Here is a 19,735-nt window from a genome sequence, read left to right as displayed (position 1 = left end):
TAGCTGTGTGGCCATGAGCAAGCTGTCTGACCTCTCTGTTCTCTGGAAAATGGGGATGATAATCTTCAGGGTGTTGCCCCAGTTAAGAGACAGAAGAATGTATGAAGTGCTTTGGACAATGCCTTCCACTGAGCTGTTATCAATACTAAAGAATCTACTACGGTGATGTCAAAAGGATGGAGCTCTAAGGATGGAGTGCAGAGCCTCCCCCTGGAGGAGCTCTTGGTGCATCTGGTGGGAGGTGGGGACAGGAGGTGGTTCCAGAAGAACAGACTTGAGCTGGGCCAGCAGGGAAGGCTTCAGGGCCAGAGAGAGAGACTTCAAGGACAGAGTCCAAGGTTTCAAGCTTGGGTGACTTGAGAGAAGGTTAATTCAACAAGGTCAGAGTGCGGAAGCGAACGCCCATGGGCCTCGTTCTAGGGCAGGGCAGCCCTCAGAGAGATGGGTGTCCCCCAGCCTGAAGGGGTAAAGCACAGGCTCAATCTGAGTGAGCCCCATGTCCAGTGAAGGTGGCCTCCATGACTCCAAAGACCCTGAGACTGAGGATTTTCTATCTTCTTCTTCCTTAGGTTTGTTCCAAATGAGACTCTTTGCACCAAAGATGACCCGTGGGTTTGTTTTCGGCTCAGGGGCACGGAGGAAAGGAGAGGAGCGGAAGCCATGGCGGGGGGTGCCAAAGCAGTGGATGCAGTGGGGGTCCCCATGATGCTGAGAAAGGGTAATTGGGGAGTCCTGGGACTGCTGCCTGGCCACAGAGGGAGCAAAAAGGCTGGGTCTGGGCCACGTGAGGACAGGGACTGAGCAGGAGGGTTTGGGGTGCCACAGGTACATCCTGTTCGAGGCTCTGAGGCTTGACTTGGGATGTGTCTAGTGGGCAGCCAGAGATGCCAGCCTGGGGATGGTTCTGGCAGTTGGGAGGACCTCTGGACAGGGCAGGCTCTGTACATTTGGGGTCAGCCATCTGCATGGCCCTGGGGGAAGAGCCTAAACTTGTCCAGCACAGAGAAAGGCAGCAGCAACGATTCTGGCTTCTAGAAACATCCGAGAACTGGCTCATCCTGCTTTGGAAGGACGTGGGTCAGGCCTGGGTATGCGTGTACATGTAATCAGGTGGAGGAGGCAGCAACTGACTCTAAGAATTCGGGGGTCTCCCTATGTGGCCTCAAGCAGATGGGCTGGAATGTGGGACAGTGGTTTCCTCTTTACCAAACGATGAAAGCCATCGATAATTTATTTATTTACCCTCCAAGTTTACCACGGGCCTGGGTGATGCCACCCTCAAGAGTTTAATGCAACCAACAAGTGGGCGTCAGGGGGCTCCTCATTTCTGGTCTGTGCAGACCTCTTGGCAGCTTCTGGATCTCACACCAGAAGGTTCGCACTACCGCAGGCGTTGTCAGAGGTGTCTTGGCAGCCAGGGCTGGGGCTCAGCTGCAGCCTCACTTCCTGCCTGGGGGAGAGGTGACAGCAACACCAGGAGGTGCCCAGATCACGCAGAGGGAGTGTGTTTGGGCAATCCAGGTCATCGCCCCATAACAGTGCTGCTCCCCGCCTTGAGGCAGGTTGTCGGGGTGCAGGGAAGCTCAGAGGAGGACAGGGGGACCCAAGAGGCCATCCGGGCCAGCCCCCTGTTCCCAAGAGGGCTAACTTCAAGGCATTCCAAAGGGATGCACAAAGCACACCCACGGCCTGTTGTGGTTCTGTGGTCTGAGCTAAGCACACCTGGAGAGCGAAATCGAGTCGGAAGAGGCCATTGACTGAATCTGAATTCAAGTACATCTGTCAAGAAGCGTCTCTGGCTCCATGGAGTGGCAGAAGCTTATGGGGTCGCAAAGCACCCAGGAGAGGCCTGCGTGCTCTGCTTTTGTGGATCTACCAGGCTGGAATGAACGTGCTATTTTTCTATAAACAGATACTTCAAAAACATTTACAGATACCCTCTCCCTTCTCTTAAGATTGCTCTATTATCTTTCTTTCAGAAACACAAAAGTATCTCTTGACAAGTCCCCCTTCCCTGGGGCCTTTCACAGAAATATTTCTCCAAAAACTTGTCCCCATTCACGCCCTCACCTCCTCTGACTCCCCAGTGTGTGCTCACTCCGCGGACACCGTGGTGCCCCTCCCTGTTACCAAACCCAGGCCACTTCTCTGCCCTGGTCCCACTGATTCCCCAGAGGTTGCCCCTCCCCACACCTTGGGATCAGCGGCTGAGGGTGGGTGGGGCCAGCATCTGGGAGGCGTGGGCTGACCGGTCCCCACCGGATGAAGCCTGTGCTGATCGCCCCTTCCGGCTTGTTTCCCGCCTGTTGGCCTCGTCCACTTCTTCCACTCCACCTCAGCCGCTCCCACCCACCCCTGGGTGAGTCCCCAGCAGCGGGTACAGGTCGACACCGTGTCCCCAGGGCTGACCTCTTCCGGATCATCAAATAAGTGTACTTGAGCAATGCAGACAGAGAGCTGCCTGGGGATGGCCAACGGGCACCCAAATCCCTGGTTTTCACCCCCAATCTATTTCTCTTCAGGAAATGGTGCCAGCAGGCTGATAAATGAGGACCCCACACGGCTTCCTCCCTCCTCGGTATCGCACGTCAGCAAGTTCTCTTGGTTCTAACTCAAAGATACAACTGGAATGCCAACGGCCTTCGTCCTGTTCCCTTCTCATTCCTGTGTTCTGAGCTACAAGCCCCTCACTGGACACATCAACAGCTTCTGTGTTTGTCCCTTCAATTCTACCCCAGAGAGCCACCAAGGAGGACCCTCCACAGTGGTTTAGGGTACCTGGTAGGACACAGACCCCACCGACTTCTTGCTTCTTAGAACCTTCCTGATCACCCTCATTTTCCTCTTTTTCAGAGGCCATGTAGAAGCAACTATTTTTTTTAAAACAAATAATTCAGCGGTAAGCCCATCCAGCCCAAAGATCTATTCACTCAGATAACAATATTTTCTGTAGCCTTGCATTCTGCGGACGAGGTTCTACAGCATGAACAGATGACACTCCGAGTTCATAATACTTTCCTTTGGGGAACTATTTCCTTTCACATAAACTCAATAAACAAAAACCTGGCTAGAGTAAACAGAAGCACCGGGGGAGTTCCGTTTCTCTTAACCCAGTGATTGATCACTTTACGTGGTTCAGGCCTTGTCGCGTTCCTGGCACACGGGAGCGGGAGAGGCGCGTCGCTAGGGCCGGGCAGCGCTTACCTCCCTGAGGCAGGTGTAGATGGGGCAGACCAGCACACGGAAGGGCTCGCCCGTGCTGCTGCGCATGGTGCCGAAGACCTCGCACAGGAAGGTGATGAAGCCCAGCCAGCGCTCCACGTCCTGCTGCTGCAGCTCCTCCCGCACCGTGAAGTCCTTCTGCAGAAGCACAAGAGACCCTGTCAGCCACGCCGGGCTAGGAGGGGGCCCGGCAACCACCCCACTCCACCATGGCACCTTCCGGCTAAGGCTGGGCCCCCGAGCAACTGGTAAACCCCGTGATTACCGCAAGGAGGTGGATGGGGGACCCGTGGCTGATGCGTGAAGGCTGAGGACTCGCTGGTGGGCAGAAAGACCACCTTGACCTTTGGCCATGGCACCTCTTCTTCAGTGTCCCCAGATTGAGGAGCCCAGGCAGCCTTCCCTTGGGCCTCCCAGGAGGCACTAGTGGTAAAGAACCCGCCTGCCAGTGCGGGAGAAGAGACTCGGGTTCCATCCCTGGGTCCAGAAGATTCCCATGGAGAAGGGTGTGGCAACCCACTCCAGTATTCTTGCCTGGAGAATCCCAGGGACAGAGGAGCCTGGGACGCCACAGTCCATAGGGTCACACAGAGTAGGGCACAACTGAAGCGACTGAACGGCCTTGCCTCACTGACCCAGATACCAAGGTGGAGGGAATGAGGTAAAGGAGAGACAACACCTTTCCCAGTCATCACCTCCTCCCCATGGCTGAACTATCTCCTTTGCTAATCTCCACATCATGCCCTTGCAGCAGGCAGGGTGACCATACATCCAGCAGCGGGCATCTTGGCCACAGCACTGGGCTAAAGACACAGTTATGGCCCCTGCCAGCCAAGGTCCTAGGGCACAGAAGAAAAACTAGCAGAATTCATTCATTCATACTCCTTAAAAATATCAGTGCATCACTGCATGCCAGGCACTGTTCTAGAGGGTAGAATAAGACATGTTCATTCATAACTGTGACATAAGACAGAAGATACTAAAAGCCAGTGTGTGTGTGTGTGTGTGTGTGTGTGTGTGTGTGCAAAAAAGGTAGATCCAGGTAAAAAGACTTCAGAGGAAATCTGAGGTAGGAGTTACTCCTTTCAAATGGAAATCAGCACCATGGAAGAGTTAAGATTCTGACCTGGGAACTGGGGATATTTCAGGTGGAGCGATGACAACAGGCAAGGTGCGGGGAGGGTAACACGGGCGTTGGGGAAATAGGGAGGTATTTGCCAGTCTGTGTCCAGTGTTAGTGGGCTTCCCTGGTGGCTCAGTGGTAAAGAACCCGCCTGCCAAGGCAGGAGGCTCAGGTTCGATCCCTGGGTTGGGAAGATCCCCTGGAGAAGGAAATGGCAACCCACTCCAGTATTCTTGCCTGGGAAGTCTCATGGAGAGAGTAGACTGGTAGGCTACAGTCCATGGGGGTCACAAAAGAGCTGGCTATGATTTAGCAGCTAAACAACAATAAGAATCACCCCAGCATAGGTGAGGTGGAGAGGAAAATGGGGGCAGGCCGGGGAAAAAGAAAGCTGGAGTGGATAACCGAAGCCAGCCAAGGAGTCGCGTTCCAAGTGCTGGTTGATAGGGAAGGTTCTGGGGAATCACTGAAATGCCATCATCATACCTGTGGTCTTTAGAAGGTTAATATGGCTTAGGTGTGGAGACCAGAAAGGAGGCCACTGCAGAAGTCCAGACAGAATGAAATAAAGACCTGAACTCTCTGGCAGTTGAAAGATAAGAATCTGTGGTAGGTTAGGTTATGTTTCAGATATATTTCCTCTTTCCCTTTGTCTTTGTGTTAGCCATGTGACTTGCCTTGGTCAGCAGAAAGAGGCAGAAGTGACAGGGTGTCAGTTCTGATTCCAAGCCTTAAGAGGCTTTAAGTATTTACAGTTACTCTCCTATACTTCTTCCATCATTGTGAGAAGACCATCTGTGGGCTGGCCGATGGTCCCAGGAGGAGGATGAGAGAAACATGGAGGGCCCCACCCAAATCTAACCTTGATCAGGTAACTCCTGGCCAACGTGCATACACATCATCTTAATACTTATTACTGTGTGCCACGGAGATTTCTGTGGTTGGTTGCTGAGCAGCAGTAGCTGATTGATACAGGATTGCCGCTGAAATTTCTGTGGTTGTTTGTTAAGCGGCAGTAGCTGACTGATACAAGGTTGGTACAAGAGATCGTGTGAAGGTATATAGTACTTGCTAAGTGGTAAGCTGTGGATGTGATGGAAAGGAAAGACTCAAAGACACTAAGTAACAAGACTCTGGCTCTGGATGATTGTACCGCCAAAAGAAATGGAACCCAGGAGGGAACAGGCTGTAGAGTGTGACACCAGTCATTTCCACAGCCCAGCACCCTTCCCACGGCTTCTTTTGGCTGATCATCCTCCTCAGTGTTGACTCTCAGAATCTCCAGTGATGGAAAGTCTTCCTGGATGGCTTGGTTAATGCCTGTCCCTTGCATGTGATGAAAGTGCTGTCGAGAAACCTAAAAGGCATATGGGGCCTCAGGTGGCAAATCAGGGACTGGATGACGGCACCTTAATTGTACCGCCTCATTTAACTGTCACAACGATCCTGTGAGGCAGGTCCTGTTATTGCACCATTTTATAGATGGTGAAGCCAAGGTCAGAGAAGTTATGCAACTTACCATGGCCAGGAGGCGATGGCAAAGCTGGGATTTGAACCCAGGGTCTACCTGCTCTAGAGACCAAACTTTTTTCCTTCCTTTTAATGATGTTTTTAAGTTGGAATAGTATATCAGAGGCCAAGCTCTTATTCACTTTTGAAGTTTGAATCTTCCATGAAGCCATCAATCCAGACTGTCCCTGGAGGTCCACTCACACCCACAGATCTGATGGGTCTCACGCCCACCTCTCAAGCCTCCTGCCTTGCCACCCTCTTCCCACTGAAATGTCTACCTGTATACAAATTGGGAAAAGAGTACCTCATGGCTTTATATTGTCACCCTGATTATTTAAGTTATATGCAGAGTACATCATGAGAAATGCTGGGCTGGATGATGTACAAGCTGGAACCAAGATTGCTGGGAGAAATATCAATAACCTCAGATATGTAGATGACACTACCCTTATGGCAGAAAGTGAAGAGGAACTAAAGAGCCTCTTGATAAAAGCGAAAGAGGAGAGTGAAAAAGCTGGCCTAAAACTCAACATTCAAAAAACTAAGATCATGGCATCCAGTCCCATCACTTCAAGGCAAATAGATAGGGAAACAATGGAAACAGTAAGAGACTTTATTTTCTTGGGCTCCAAAATTACTCCAGATGAGGAATGCAGCCATGAAATTAAAAGACACTTACTCCTTAGAAGAAAAGCTATGACAAACCTAGACAGTATATTAAACAGCAGAGACATTACTTTGCCGACAAAGGTCTGTATAGTCAAAGCTATGGTTTTTTCAATAGTCATCATGTATGGATGTGAGAGTTGAACCATATAGAAAGCTGAGTGCTGAAGAATTGATGCTTTTGAACCCTGGTGTTGGAGAAGACTCTTGAGACTCCCCTGGACTGCAAGGAGATCCAACCAGTTAATCCTGAAAGAAATCAGTCCTGAATACTCATTGGAAGGACTGATGCTAAAGCTGAAGGTCCAATACCATGCCCACCTGATGTGAAGAACTGACTCATGTGAAAAGACCCTGATGCTGGGAAAGATTGAAGGCAGGAGAAGGGGACGATAGAGGATGAGATGGTTGGATGGCATCACCGACTCTATAGACATGAGTTTTAGTAAGCTCGGGGAGTTGGTGATGGACAGGGAGGCCTGGCGTGCTGCAGTCCATGGGGTTGCAAAGAGTCAGACTTGACTGAGTGACTGAACTGAACTGATAAAACCGTAGTCTGCCAGAAATCCCAAAAGTAGTTGGGATCTCTTCACTAGTACAGAATCTGGAATAGATGGCTCCCATAGGGGCTTCCTTGTAGTGTTCTGGTTACTTGTGAATGAATGAATGACTTTGCCTGCTGCCCCAGACCCTGCAATGGTATCAGATTCTACAACCTGTTTCCTCTTGTGTTCAATTTTTTTGGCCACCCCAGGGTGCTGTACTGCTGGCCTCAAAGTCATGAGACTTTTGGTGATTCTATCTTCTTAACTGCTGTTTATCCCACTAGATCTTTATGTGGTCAGAGCAGGGGTGGGCATTTCCATTCCCATTTTAGAATAGGGGAAACTGAGGTATAAAGGGCTGAAAGGACTTGACCAAGGTCACCAGTACATAACTTGAATGAGAACCTAAGCCCGTCCATTGCTCTCTGCTCTGAGCTAATGTTCTCAGCCCTGCTTGCTCACCAGAGGAACTCTGAAGCTACTGATGTTTGAAGCCCACCCCAGGGGGCCTTGTGTCAACGGCCAGAGTGGGGCCAGGACACTGGTACATTTTGAAATGTACCAAGTGATTTCAATGTACAGCCATCATTGAGAACCACAATGCTAGGCCTTTATAATGTGCCAACGTGGGAGTTAAAACAGTGCCCATCTATCAGTGCCTAAGATACCCTTTCTCCATCTCCCATAAAAATGCCCGTGAAGGCAGATGTTAAGTCCCATAACACTAAGAAGGAAGATCATAGCTCACTGCAGGGTCCTTACCATTAACTAAAATGCTGTCACCAAGAGATCATATTTTCCCTGAGCAGTCTGGCCCCCTACCCATAAGACCCAGGCAGGGGTGAGATGGGGAGGGAGCTTAAACTGCAGCCCTCCCTCTGTCTGCCCCTGGCCGGGAGGCAAAGAGCCTGTAACTACCAACAAGACCCTGCGCCTGCACACCACGGCAGCTCCCATCAGCACGGCTCGAGCTCTAGTCATTGGAGATTGAGGGGCAGAAGGAGATGAGGAGGTTCCCTGAGTCCTCAGAGGCACGCTGTTCTCAGGCAAAGCCCTCTGGGGAAGGAAAAGCCTCAGGACAGTGCGAACCTGGGACTGGAGCTTTTACACAACAATTATATCCAATCAAAGAACAGCCTGACTCAGTTTCCTCCTGATAATCAGTGGCATGAAGAGAGGATTCTGTCTGGGGCTAGTAGAGCTCATTAGAAGACCGAACACCTGCCAAATATGGGAAATTAAATGTGGGATGTGCACGTGAAGCCACCAGTTTCAGGTCTGAGGGGAGACTCCACTATTACCAGAGCACATGCCAAGAAACTCTAAGGATGATCCGCATGGTGAACACCAGAACCAAACCCAGCCGTTCGCATTCAAGGGTAAGGGAGGAGAAAAGAAATACGGCGTCTATGGAAAAAATCCTGCACTGCAGAATAGGGGAGCCTTATTTTGAAAATCTAAGGGAAATGCAAAACTCTAAAAATGACAACTACAATAAACCAAAGATAAATGAAATAAAAAGCCCAAGTACAAACATGTGGGATTGTATGTCTGTTAAGAACAACAACATGGATTCTGTGACATGTGATTAAATTAAGAAAAAAAGCTTAGACTGAGTTGAAGCATGGAACTGGAACTGGGGGTAGGAGAGAACCAAAGGAAGTAGAAAATCTACAGCAAAATGAAATGTGAATTGGAAGCAGGAAAGGATAGGATGGATGCTGCAGAAAAAGTGGTACATGAGACAGACTTGGAAAATAAATAGATAAAAATAAGCAAGGAGGAAAAGGACAGAGAAGAGAGAGCGGACATGAGTTATAGAGCTTTTCAGAAAGGACATCAGAATACACGGAATGAAGACAGAAAAACTTTAAGTTGAAAACAAACAAGAAAACTCCAAAAGAACTGTCTCTTTAGGCAAAAAGGGTTCACAGTGTTCCAGAGCCCCACTATTTATACTTAACAGGAGAATTTCTTTTTTAATTTCAAGGAAAAAGAAAAATTCTAAAAAGAGCTTTGAAGGAAAAAAAAAAAAAAAAACCCTAGGTTTCTTACAAAGGAACAAAAATATGGTTGGCAGTATACTTCTATAATTGATATTAAAATTCAGAGACACTGAGGCAAGCTCTTCACATGTTTGAGGTGAAAAGAACACACCGAGCTACGAGTGAAAGCAAGACAAATACATTTTACACAAGCAAATGTTTTTTAAAAATCCCACCCACATACTTACCTTTAGAAAAAAAATTAATGGTGCAGCTGCTATAGAAAATAGTATAGTGATTCCTCAAAAAATTAAAAATAGAATTATCAGTATGATCCAACAATTCCACTTCTGGGCATATATTACAAAAGAATTGAAAGTAGAATCTTGAAGAGATATTTGCACACTCGTGTTCATAGCAGCGTTATTCATAATAGCCAATAGGTGGAAGCAATTCAAGTGTCCACTGACAGACAGATGGATGAAGGAAATGTAGTATATACATACAATAGAATACTTTTTCATCTTGGGATATTCTGACACATGCTACAACACGGATAAACCTTGAGGTTATTATGCTAAAGTGAAATAAGCTAGTTGCAAAAAGACAAATGCTGTATGATTCCACTCATCTAGATATCTAGAGTAGTCAGATTTATAGAAACAGAAAATAGAATGTTGGCTGCCAGAGGCTAGGAAAACGGGGCAATGAGGAGCTGTTTAATGGTTTAGAATTTTGGTTTTGCAAGATTAAAAAATGTTGGGGATTGATTGCATAACAATATGACTACACTTAACATGACTGAACTGTACACTTAGAAAATGGTTGACATGATAAACTTTATTTATTTATTTTAAAACTATGATTAAAGATAAAAATTGAAAACTCTCTTGAATATATGAGAACGTGCTAAGTTGCTTCAGTGGTGTCTGACTCTTTGCAACGCTATGGACTATAGCCCCCAGGCTCCTCTGTCCATGGGATTCTCTAGGCAAGAATACTGGAGCGGGTTGCCATTTCCTTCTCCGGGGGATCTTCCCGACCCAGGGATTGAACCCATGGTTCTTAGGTCTCCTGCTCTGAATGCTTGGTCCAGCCAAAAAAAGATGTATTCCTCAACTCTGAGAAAATCATGGTAGAGAAGGACCAGGAGTGAAAACTTGAAACCAGGTAGAAAGTTAAGTCATAGTAAATAATTCTAATTTTGGTCATAAGATTGAGTTCAAATCCAGCAATAATCCTCAAGAGAGGGCTTCCCTGGTGATCCAGTGGTTAAGAATCCACCTTGCAGTGCAGGGGACTCTGGTTCAATCCCTGGTCTGGGAAGATCCCACATGCCACGGAGCAACTAAGCCTGTGAGTCACAGCCACTAAGCCTGAGCTCTAGAGTCTGTGAGCTGCAACCAGAGAAGCCACTGCAATGAGAAGCCCGCACACGGCAACTGGAGAGTAGCCCCCACGTGCCGCAACTAGAGAAAGCCCACACACAGCAACAACAACCCAGTGCAGCTAAAAATAAAACTAAATAAAATTATATATAAAAAAGTCCTCGAGAGAGAAGATATTTAATAATTAAATGTGATCTGAATAAAAAGTTCATAGTAGAAGTAGTAACCTAATAATCCAAGTTTAAATCACTAAAGACTGATGAATACAGGTGGGAAAAGTACAGAAGATTGTAAAGCACACAAGATTTAATAATTTAGACCATTAAGATCCACACGTTATTACTACTTTCATAAGTCTGATAAATGAGAAATAGACATAAAAGTGTCCTTTTAAAAATACTAAAACATTGGTAGCCACTAGCAGATATAAAGTAAAATTAAAACATGAGTACAATCAGGCTTTCCCGATGGCTCAAGCAGCAAAGAATTCACCTGCGATGCAGGAGATGTGAGTTTGATCCCTGGATCAGGATGATCCCCTGGAGGAGGAAATGGCAACCCGCTCCAGTATTCTTGCCTGGGAAATGGGAAATCCCATGGACAGAGGAGCCTGGTGGGCTACAGTCCATAGGGCTGCAAAGAGTTGGACATGACTGAGTGACTGAGCATCCACGCATAAGTAAAACCAAAGTAGTTTTCAAGATAACATTCATTAAGTAAAATAAAAATTATTTTTATAGATAAGAATAACAATCCATAATAGATAACATTATATACTGTGTAGTGCAGACTCAAAATACATAAAACAAAAGCTGCTAAGACATAAAAAGATGTGATGGGGTGGGAGGGAGGTTCAAGGCGAAGAGGGCATACATATGCTTATGGCTGATTCATGCTGACATATGGCAGAAGTCAATATAATACCGTAGAGCAATTATCCTCCAATTGAAAGTAAATACATTTAAACTAAAAAAAAAAAAATCATCTTAGAAAATGAAAAGCATCTGAGAAAACTGTTTGATACTGATGGCTTTTTCTTGAGAAGTAGCTCCTTGAGGGAAATGTCAGGAAAGTCATCAGCTAAACCATTTATAAGAAAGAGGGAGAAAGAATAAAAAACAAAAAACATAAAAAGACAGAATGATAGTAATGGAAATTAAATCACAAGAATTCTTTCAATGATTAAATGAATAGAAAATGTGTCAGAGGACTTAAATAGCATAATGAATAAGACAAAATTGAAACAAGCCTCATTATAAGCTGCAATTCTACTATGAATGTCAGAATACAGAGATCGCACAAATTATATCCTGGGACTAAGAATGAAGAACAATTTAAAAAATAGCCAGTTACTTGTCTGAAAGACAGAATAAAGTATAATCAAATATACAATAATAAATTACTTAGGAAATAAAAGCTATAAAAACTTATGAGATGTAGTCAAAGCTATAATAAAAGGTAAAGTTATAGCCTTGACTGTTAATATTTTGGTTATTAAAAAAGGAAGCAAATATTCCTCTAAACGGACGACTGAGTGCTTTAAAAGTGCCTCTAACAAATGAAGCATGCTGTCTGTGCAAAATAAACACTAGTTTTTAAAGACTTACATAAAGTCTAAAAATAGAATTCAAATGCTTCATATTTAAAAAATACTGATTACTTGTCGAAATTATGAATATAGTAGGTATAGTACAATATGATATTAAATTTAAAGGTATATATGTGGGTCATGTTATACTTCTATTGGACAGTATTAATTTGTATATTCAATTCAAAAACCTTGGAAAACCACCATTAACTATGGAAATACATGAAAGTACAAAATATGGTTAAGGCTGGAAATTAATTAGAAAATAAAGGAAGTTATACACAAAACCAAGTAAGCAGAAATAAAAATAAAATTAGAAATATGATGTCCAACATCCCTAATTATCAGAGAAATGCAAATTAAAACTACAATGAGGTATCATCTCACATTGGTCAGAATGGTTATCATCAAAAAGTCTACAAATAAATGGTGGAGAGAGTGTGAAGAAAAAGGAACCCTCCTACACTTTAGGAGGGAATGTAAACTGATAAAGCCACTATGGAGAACAGTACGGAGATTCCCTGAAAAACTACGATTAGGGGACTTCCCTTGTGGTCCAGTGGTTACGACTCTGCTTTGCAATATGCGGGCTCAGGTTCAATCCCTGGTCAGGGAAATAAGATCCCACATCAGCGGAGTAACTAAGCCCTTGTGTTGTAACTACTGAGTCCACTTTCCACAACTACTGAGTCCACTTTCCACAACTACTGAACACATGGGCTGCAACTTCTGAAGCTCTTGCACCCTGGAATCCGCCTGCTGCAACTATTGAGACCTCTGGCCACAGCAAAAGGGACTGTGCGCCACCATCAAAGATCCTGCACAATGCAACGAGGGTCCCACGTGGCTCAACTAAGACCCAATGCAGCCAAATAAATACTTTTTAAGAAACCGTAAACATAGAACTACCGTATGATCCAGCAATCCCACTCCTGGGCATATATCTGGAGAAAACTGTAATTGAAAGGATACATGCACCCCAGTGTTCACTGTAGCACTATCTACAACAGCCAGGGCATGGAAGCAATCCAAACGTCCATCCACAGATGAATGGATAAAGACGTGGTATATTTATACAGTGGAATACTACTCAGCAGTAAGAAAATAAAATAATGCCACTTGCAGCAACATGGATGGATCTAGAGATTACCATACTAAGTGAAGTAAGCCAGACAGACAAATACCGTATCATTTATATATGGACTCTTAAAAAAAAAAGATACAAATGAATCTATATACAAGACAGAAGTAGACCCATAGATATAAGAAACTTATGATTACCAAAGGGGAAAGAAGAGGAGGGATAAATTAGGAGTTTGGGATTAATGTAAACAAACAACTATACATAAAACAGGCTTCCCTGATAGCTCAGCTGGTAAAGAATTCGCCTGTAATGCGGGAGACCTGGGTTCGATCCCTGGGTTGGGAAGATCCCCTGAAGAAGGGAAAGGCTACTCACTCCGATGTTCTGGCCTGGAGAAGTCCATGGACTGTATAGTCCATGGGGTCTCAAAGAGTCAGACCGGGACTGAGTGACTTTCACTTTCTTTCATACATAAACAGGTAACCAACAAAGATAAACTGTAGCACAGGGAACTATACTCAATATTTTGTAATAATCTACATGGGAAAAGAATCTGAAAAAAATACATATAACTGAATCACTTTGCTGTACACCCGAAACTAACAAAACACTGTAAATCGACTATACTTCAATAAAAAACTGCAATGATTAAAAAAAAGACATATGAGCAATATACGTTAATAGATATGGAGTAGATTAAAAAGCACATAAGAACTATTTGCCACTCTCTGCTGATAATTTTGAAAAAAATGAGGAAATAGGTGCTTTTTAAGAAAATAAATATCACCAAACTTTACCAAGAAAAATAAAAAGCCAGAAAACACTGAAAATCAAAAAGTTCTGAATTACCTGTTAGAGGAAGGTAAGTGGATTCATACTTTCAAAAAATTAGATACCTGTTTTGCTTTGTGAACTGATCCAAAGCTAGTGGAGGTGATGGAATTCCTGTTGAGCTATTCCAAATCCTGAAAGATGATGCTGTGAAAATGCTGCACTCAATATGCCAGCAAATTTGGAAAACTCAGCAGTGGCCACAGGACTGGAAAAGGGCAGTTTTCATTCCAATCCCAAAGAAAGGCAATGCCAAAGAATGCTCAAACTACCGCACAGTTGCACTCATCTCACATGCTAGTAAAGTAATGCTCAAAATTCTCCAAGCCAGGCTTCAGCAATATGTGAACCGTGAACTTCCTGATGTTCAAGCTGGTTTTAGAAAAGGCAGAGGAACCAGAGATCAAATGGCCAACATCCGCTGGATCATGGAAAAAGCAAGAGACTTCCAGAAAAACATCTATTTCTGCTTTATTGACTATGCCAAAGCCTTTGACTGTGTGGATCACAATAAACTGTGGGAAATTCTGAAAGAGATGGGAATACCAGACCACCTGATCTGCCTCTTGAGAAATTTGTATGCAGGTCAGGAAGCAACAGTTAGAACTGGACATGGAACAACAGACTGGTTCCAAATAGGAAAAGGAGTACATCAAGGCTGTATATTGTCACCCTGTTTATTTAACTTCTATGCAGAGTACATCATGAGAAATGCTGGACTGGAAGAAACACAAGCTGGAATCAAGATTGCCGGGAGAAATATCAATAACCTCAGATATGCAGATGACACCACCCTTATGGCAGAAAGTGAAGAGGAACTAAAAAGCCTCTTGATGAAAGTGAAAGTGGAGAGTGAAAAAGTTGGCTTAAAGCTCAACATTCAGAAAACGAAAATCATGGCATCCGGTCCCATCACTTCATGGGAAATAGATGGGGAAACAGTGGAAACAGTGGCAGACTTTATTTTTCTGGGCTCCAAAATCACTGCAGATGGTGACTGCAGCCATGAAATTAGAAGACGCTTACTCCTTGGAAGGAAAGTTATGACCAACCTAGATAGCATATTCAAAAGCAGAGATATTACTTTGCCAACAAAGGTTCGTCTAGTCAAGGCTATGGTTTTTCCTGTGGTCATGTATGGATGTGAGAGTTGGACTGTGAAGAAGGCTGAGCACCGAAGAATTGATGCTTTTGAACTGTGGTGTTGGAGAAGACTCTTGAGAGTCCCTTGGACTGCAAGGAGATCCCACCAGTCCATTCTGAAGGAGATCAGCCCTGGGTGTTCTTTGGAAGGAATGATGCTAAAGCTGAAACTCCAGTACTTTGGCTACCTCATGCGAAGAGTTGACTCATTGGAAAAGACTCTGATGCTGGGAGGGATTGGGGGCAGGAGGAGAAGGGGACAACAGAGGATGAGATGGCTGGATGGCATCACTGACTCGATGGATGTGAGTCTGAGTGAACTCCGGGAGTTGGTGATGGACAGGGAGGCCTGGCGTGCTGTGATTCATGGGGTCGCAAAGAGTTGGACATGACTGAGCGACTGATCTGATCTGAACTGATCCAGAATACAGAAAGAGATAAGCTTTTCCAGTTCCCCAGTACCAAAATCTCATAATGGTAGTAAATTACAAATAAGGAAGTCTTTGGGCTAATCTTTCTAATATGAGTAGACATAAAAGTCCTAAATGAAATATAACAAACAGATCCATTATAACCAAGTAGATTTTATCACAGAAAGGCAAGGGTGATTTAGTATCAGTACATCTATAAATGCAATATCAATAGCCCTGATTAAAAAACCAGCAGTAATACCCAAGACCTTTGGAAGGAAGGAGGTAAAATGATTTGATATGATTTTTATATGTGAAAAACCCAAGAGAAACTCTCAGTAAAGATTTGAATTAACAACAGAGTTTAGGAACTCATTCATAGTACTTAGATATAAACCTAATATACAAAAATCAACTTTTTTTTTAACACTAGTGAGACATTTTAGTGCATAAAAGCTCATTTAGGTAAGCAACAGAAATTCTTAAGTGGCATTATTAAGAAATGTGCAAGATTTCTACAAAGAAAATTGCAAAACTGAACTGAGAGATTGAAAAGAAAGTCTTAAACAAGTGAAGAAACACATAATATTCCTTGGGACATCCCTGGAGTTCCAGTGGTTAAGACTCCCCACTTCCATGGCAAGGGGTGTGGGTTCCATCCCTGGACAGCAAGCTAAGATCCCATATACCGTGTAGCACAGTCAAAAAAAAAAACAACCAGCTTAAAACAGAACACAACAATTGGAAAGAGTTCTTTTACTTCCATCTATCCTATAGCTTTAATAATTAAAAGGGTGTGGATCTGACACGAGATCAGATAGCCTAGAAACAAATTTGGCATCCAAAAGAGTTTATCACATGGCCCCCAGAGAACCACCAGTCGGTAGCTCAGGAAGCATTATTCACTCAAGCAGTGATTCTGGGACAGCTGTCTACGTCAGGGTGGTGGTGGGGTAGGGGGATTATTTAGAGTCTCCTTTAATACTGGGCCCTAAAAAAGACAAACCATAAAGACCTGAAGAAAACTATTTATCGAGTTTCTGGATGGAGAAGGGCATTCTACCTTAAGACAAAAGGAATGCATCAAAAGTCAAAATATTATAAACACACTTAGAAGGGAATAGATACACCAGGAAAAACAGCTACAATAAATGCGACAAAAGGCAATGGTCTGATGACCTTCTGCAACCCTAGGACCACAGCCCACTAGGCTCCTCTGTCCATGGGATTTTCCAGACAAGAATACTGGAGTGGGTTGCCATGCCCTCTTCAATATATAAATAGCTTGTTCAAACTGGTATTAAAAGTACTAAATCCCTCATGGACCAATGAGCAAAGGGCATTAAAAGATAATTCATATGTGAAAACATAAATTGCTGATAAATATATAAAAACAAATCTCAGTGGCTATTAAGTAAAAATACCAATTTTCCCCTTACTGTGTTAGCAAAGCTTAAATCCAGTAACTGTCAATGCTGGTAAATATGAACTGAGACAGGCACTCTCATAATATGGGTCATGTAAACGAGTATCAATTTCCTGAAAAAATTCTTAAAATAAGTCATTAAAGTGGTCTTATTGTTTAATCCAGTAATTACACTTCTGGATAATTATCATAAGGAAATAATTTAAAATAACAGGAAAAATAAGCTTGATACGAACGAAAATTCAGCAACGTAAGTATCCAACAATAGGGAATGATTAAGTAAATGATGATTCATGTGCCCATTAAAATTACATGTATGAGAAGTTCATAACTTCTGGGGGAAATGGCTGCATAATGCTAAGTGAGAAAAGCAAAAGCAAACTTGCATATATTGTATAATCTCATCCCTGAATGAAAAAAAGATTTTTTTAAGAAAAATGATGAGAAATATCCAAAGTGTTAATAGTAGCATTTCTCAATAGTGGAATTATAGATGATGTTTAGCTTTTTGCTTTTTATTTTGTGAATTTTCCTACTTTTCTGTGAAAATTTTGTTTTAAGAAAAACACTTACTTATAAAAAGAAATGGGCAGATAGTGATTCATTTCCTTGATTTTTTTGACTAAGACATCGAAACTCCTGGAGCGACCTGCCAGCTAGTGGCAATTCTCACTACAAGGGCTGTGACCTTGCCCACCTGAGGCCACCAAAAGCCAGCCTATGTGTCTCTTCGGGTGCATATGTTGTAGGTTGCCAGCTTCTCTTGCGCAACAAGGAGTTCTTTTTTGCCAGCCGAGACCAGCCATCCCCTAGGTCACCAGCTCTGCCTTCAACCTCAGCCTTTTGCATCCAGAACCAGCAAGGGGCCTCAGCTTGGTGGCAGCCATTTCAAAGCCTGGTTATTTGGCTTGAGGTTCTCATCTGACTGGCAGGCTCCCTCCCAACAACCCCTAGTGCCTTTCCCCAAACTTTAAGGCTACCATTTAAGCCTCGTTTCCTGCCTAAAACTATTTATTGACGTACTGCTATTTCCTGCACCGGCCACATCAATAAGCCCTGAAAGCCATTCAGTGTCTCAGGTTTCTCAAGGCATTCTGGGAAATTCTTCCCCGCTTTGGATAACCACATGAACTCTGGCATGATAGAGTCCTGCGGTCAAGCCGAAAACAGCTGCATACAGGCAAAGGGGGAACCCTGCCCCTCCACCCCGCCCCAGCGGCCAGCAGCCGCCAACAGGGAGATGGTGCCCTGAGAGAAGGGAGGCATCGGGGCACAAGGATCTCAGTGTATTCTGAAGCTTCCTAAAGTAGATGGCTGCCCCACCAATACCCGTAAGCGCACCATCATTTCCTACTCCTAAAACAAATGACCAAAGGAAATGTACCCCTCCACAATCTACATCCCCAGTGACTCTGGTTTGTTTCTGTGCCGGGGTAACTGCTGCTGCCATGTCCCCAGTGCGGAGGAGAAAGTGCTCTTTTATTCACTGCTGGCAGGAAGTTTCTTTTTCCTTGAGAAGTCACGATGAAACGGGGGAGGGGTGGATACCGGGGAGCTGGTGACAGCCCACCAGCAATGAGCTGATCCCAGCTCTTCCCCTAGGCCACTGTTTGGAGGGTTTTGAGCATTTGCCAGAATTCTTTATATCGGAAAGAGGAAAGTTGTTTTCAAATAAAAGGTGCTGTATTTTTTATTCGGCTCAACTTTTCCCTTCTTTCAAGTTTCTGCTCTCATGCTGGCTTCTGGGCAGGGTGCAGGGGTGTGTGTGTGTGGGGGGGGTGCTCCCCTAACTGCCTAAGATAGCAGCCCCCAGGGCTTATCACCGGCCCTGGTCTATTTCCCTCCTGGCCTATATTCGTTGATATTCTGACCCCTCGCTAGAAAGAAAGTTTCACTGGGTCTGAAATCTTGTCTTATCTATCACCACATCCCTGGAATGGTACGTGGTTCAGAGCAGGTATCTGGTGAAAACCTGGGTAAAGATTCCACGTAAGTGATCAGACAGCTCTTCTTTAAAAGGCCAATCTGTTCAGAGAGAACAAGCTGCTGCCATTCTTTCTCTTAATTTAAGACTTGAGAGGACAGAGCCCGTATATTGGCCAGATCCACCTTTTCTTTCATTTGAGGTTACTTCACTCCCCAGATGTGTTCTTCCCACCTGCACTGCGCCAGTCCTGGTCCGCTCTGTCTCACAGTATTTGTTTCACTTTTGTGGGTAACATTTTTTGGTCATAGGGTGAGGTTTCTTTGCTTATTTGGGGCTTTTTTTTTCTCCCTTTTCAAGGATGCGTCAATAAGCCCACGTCATTCTGTAGAGTCGCCCTTTGTGACAGGGTCATCCGTGGTTTCTGGTTCCTCCCCAGCCCTGGGCCTCCCCGTCAGTCACCTGGCCCCCCAGAGCTGCTGGCTGCAGCCCTCAGACCCCTCCCGCCTCCCCTCCACCTCCCTCCTCTGTCCCCTCTCTCAGCCCAGGGCCTGCTTGCCAGCCTCCAGTGGGCAGACACAGGCCCTGGTAGTTCTGGGAAGTTCCTGACCCACCCGGTCATTATCATTTGGGGGGACCCCAGGGCAAGAGTTTCCACTTCACAGAAGGCGGTGTGGTCCTTTCTTGGCACCTGGTCACCGGGGCAGAGGCGGGGGCATCCCCAGGCCCAGGGGTGGCCTGGAGGGGGAACTGGAAACACAGAGCAGATCAATCCCCCCTAAGTCCTAGAGACAACCGGGAATGTGCCATTTCCCATCCTTTTTGGAGAACTTTGGGCTCCATGAGATACCTCTGTTAAAAGACCTTATGAAAAAGGATTCAGGGATG

The 19,735-nt window shown here is 44.8% G+C and overlaps 1 protein-coding gene across 6 annotated transcripts in view; it reads right to left on the bottom strand.

Annotated features, from left to right (window-relative positions):
- CTIF (cap binding complex dependent translation initiation factor) overlaps positions 1 to 19,735 on the bottom strand; it is a 323,017-nt gene that overhangs the window by 39,887 nt on the left and 263,395 nt on the right. For all 6 annotated transcript variants that reach the window (XM_070361994.1, XM_070362000.1, XM_070361995.1 and 3 more), the window contains exon 10: positions 3,205 to 3,360. In XM_070361994.1, coding sequence (XP_070218095.1) covers positions 3,205 to 3,360 — 156 coding nt within the window. The remainder of the gene's footprint in view (positions 1 to 3,204; positions 3,361 to 19,735) is intronic.

This window comes from Bos mutus, chromosome 24, assembly GCF_027580195.1.
Source record: "Bos mutus isolate GX-2022 chromosome 24, NWIPB_WYAK_1.1, whole genome shotgun sequence".
NCBI lineage: Eukaryota > Metazoa > Chordata > Mammalia > Artiodactyla > Bovidae > Bos > Bos mutus.
Note: the sequence above shows the minus strand (reverse complement) of the source record. Positions and strands in the feature narration are given on the sequence as shown.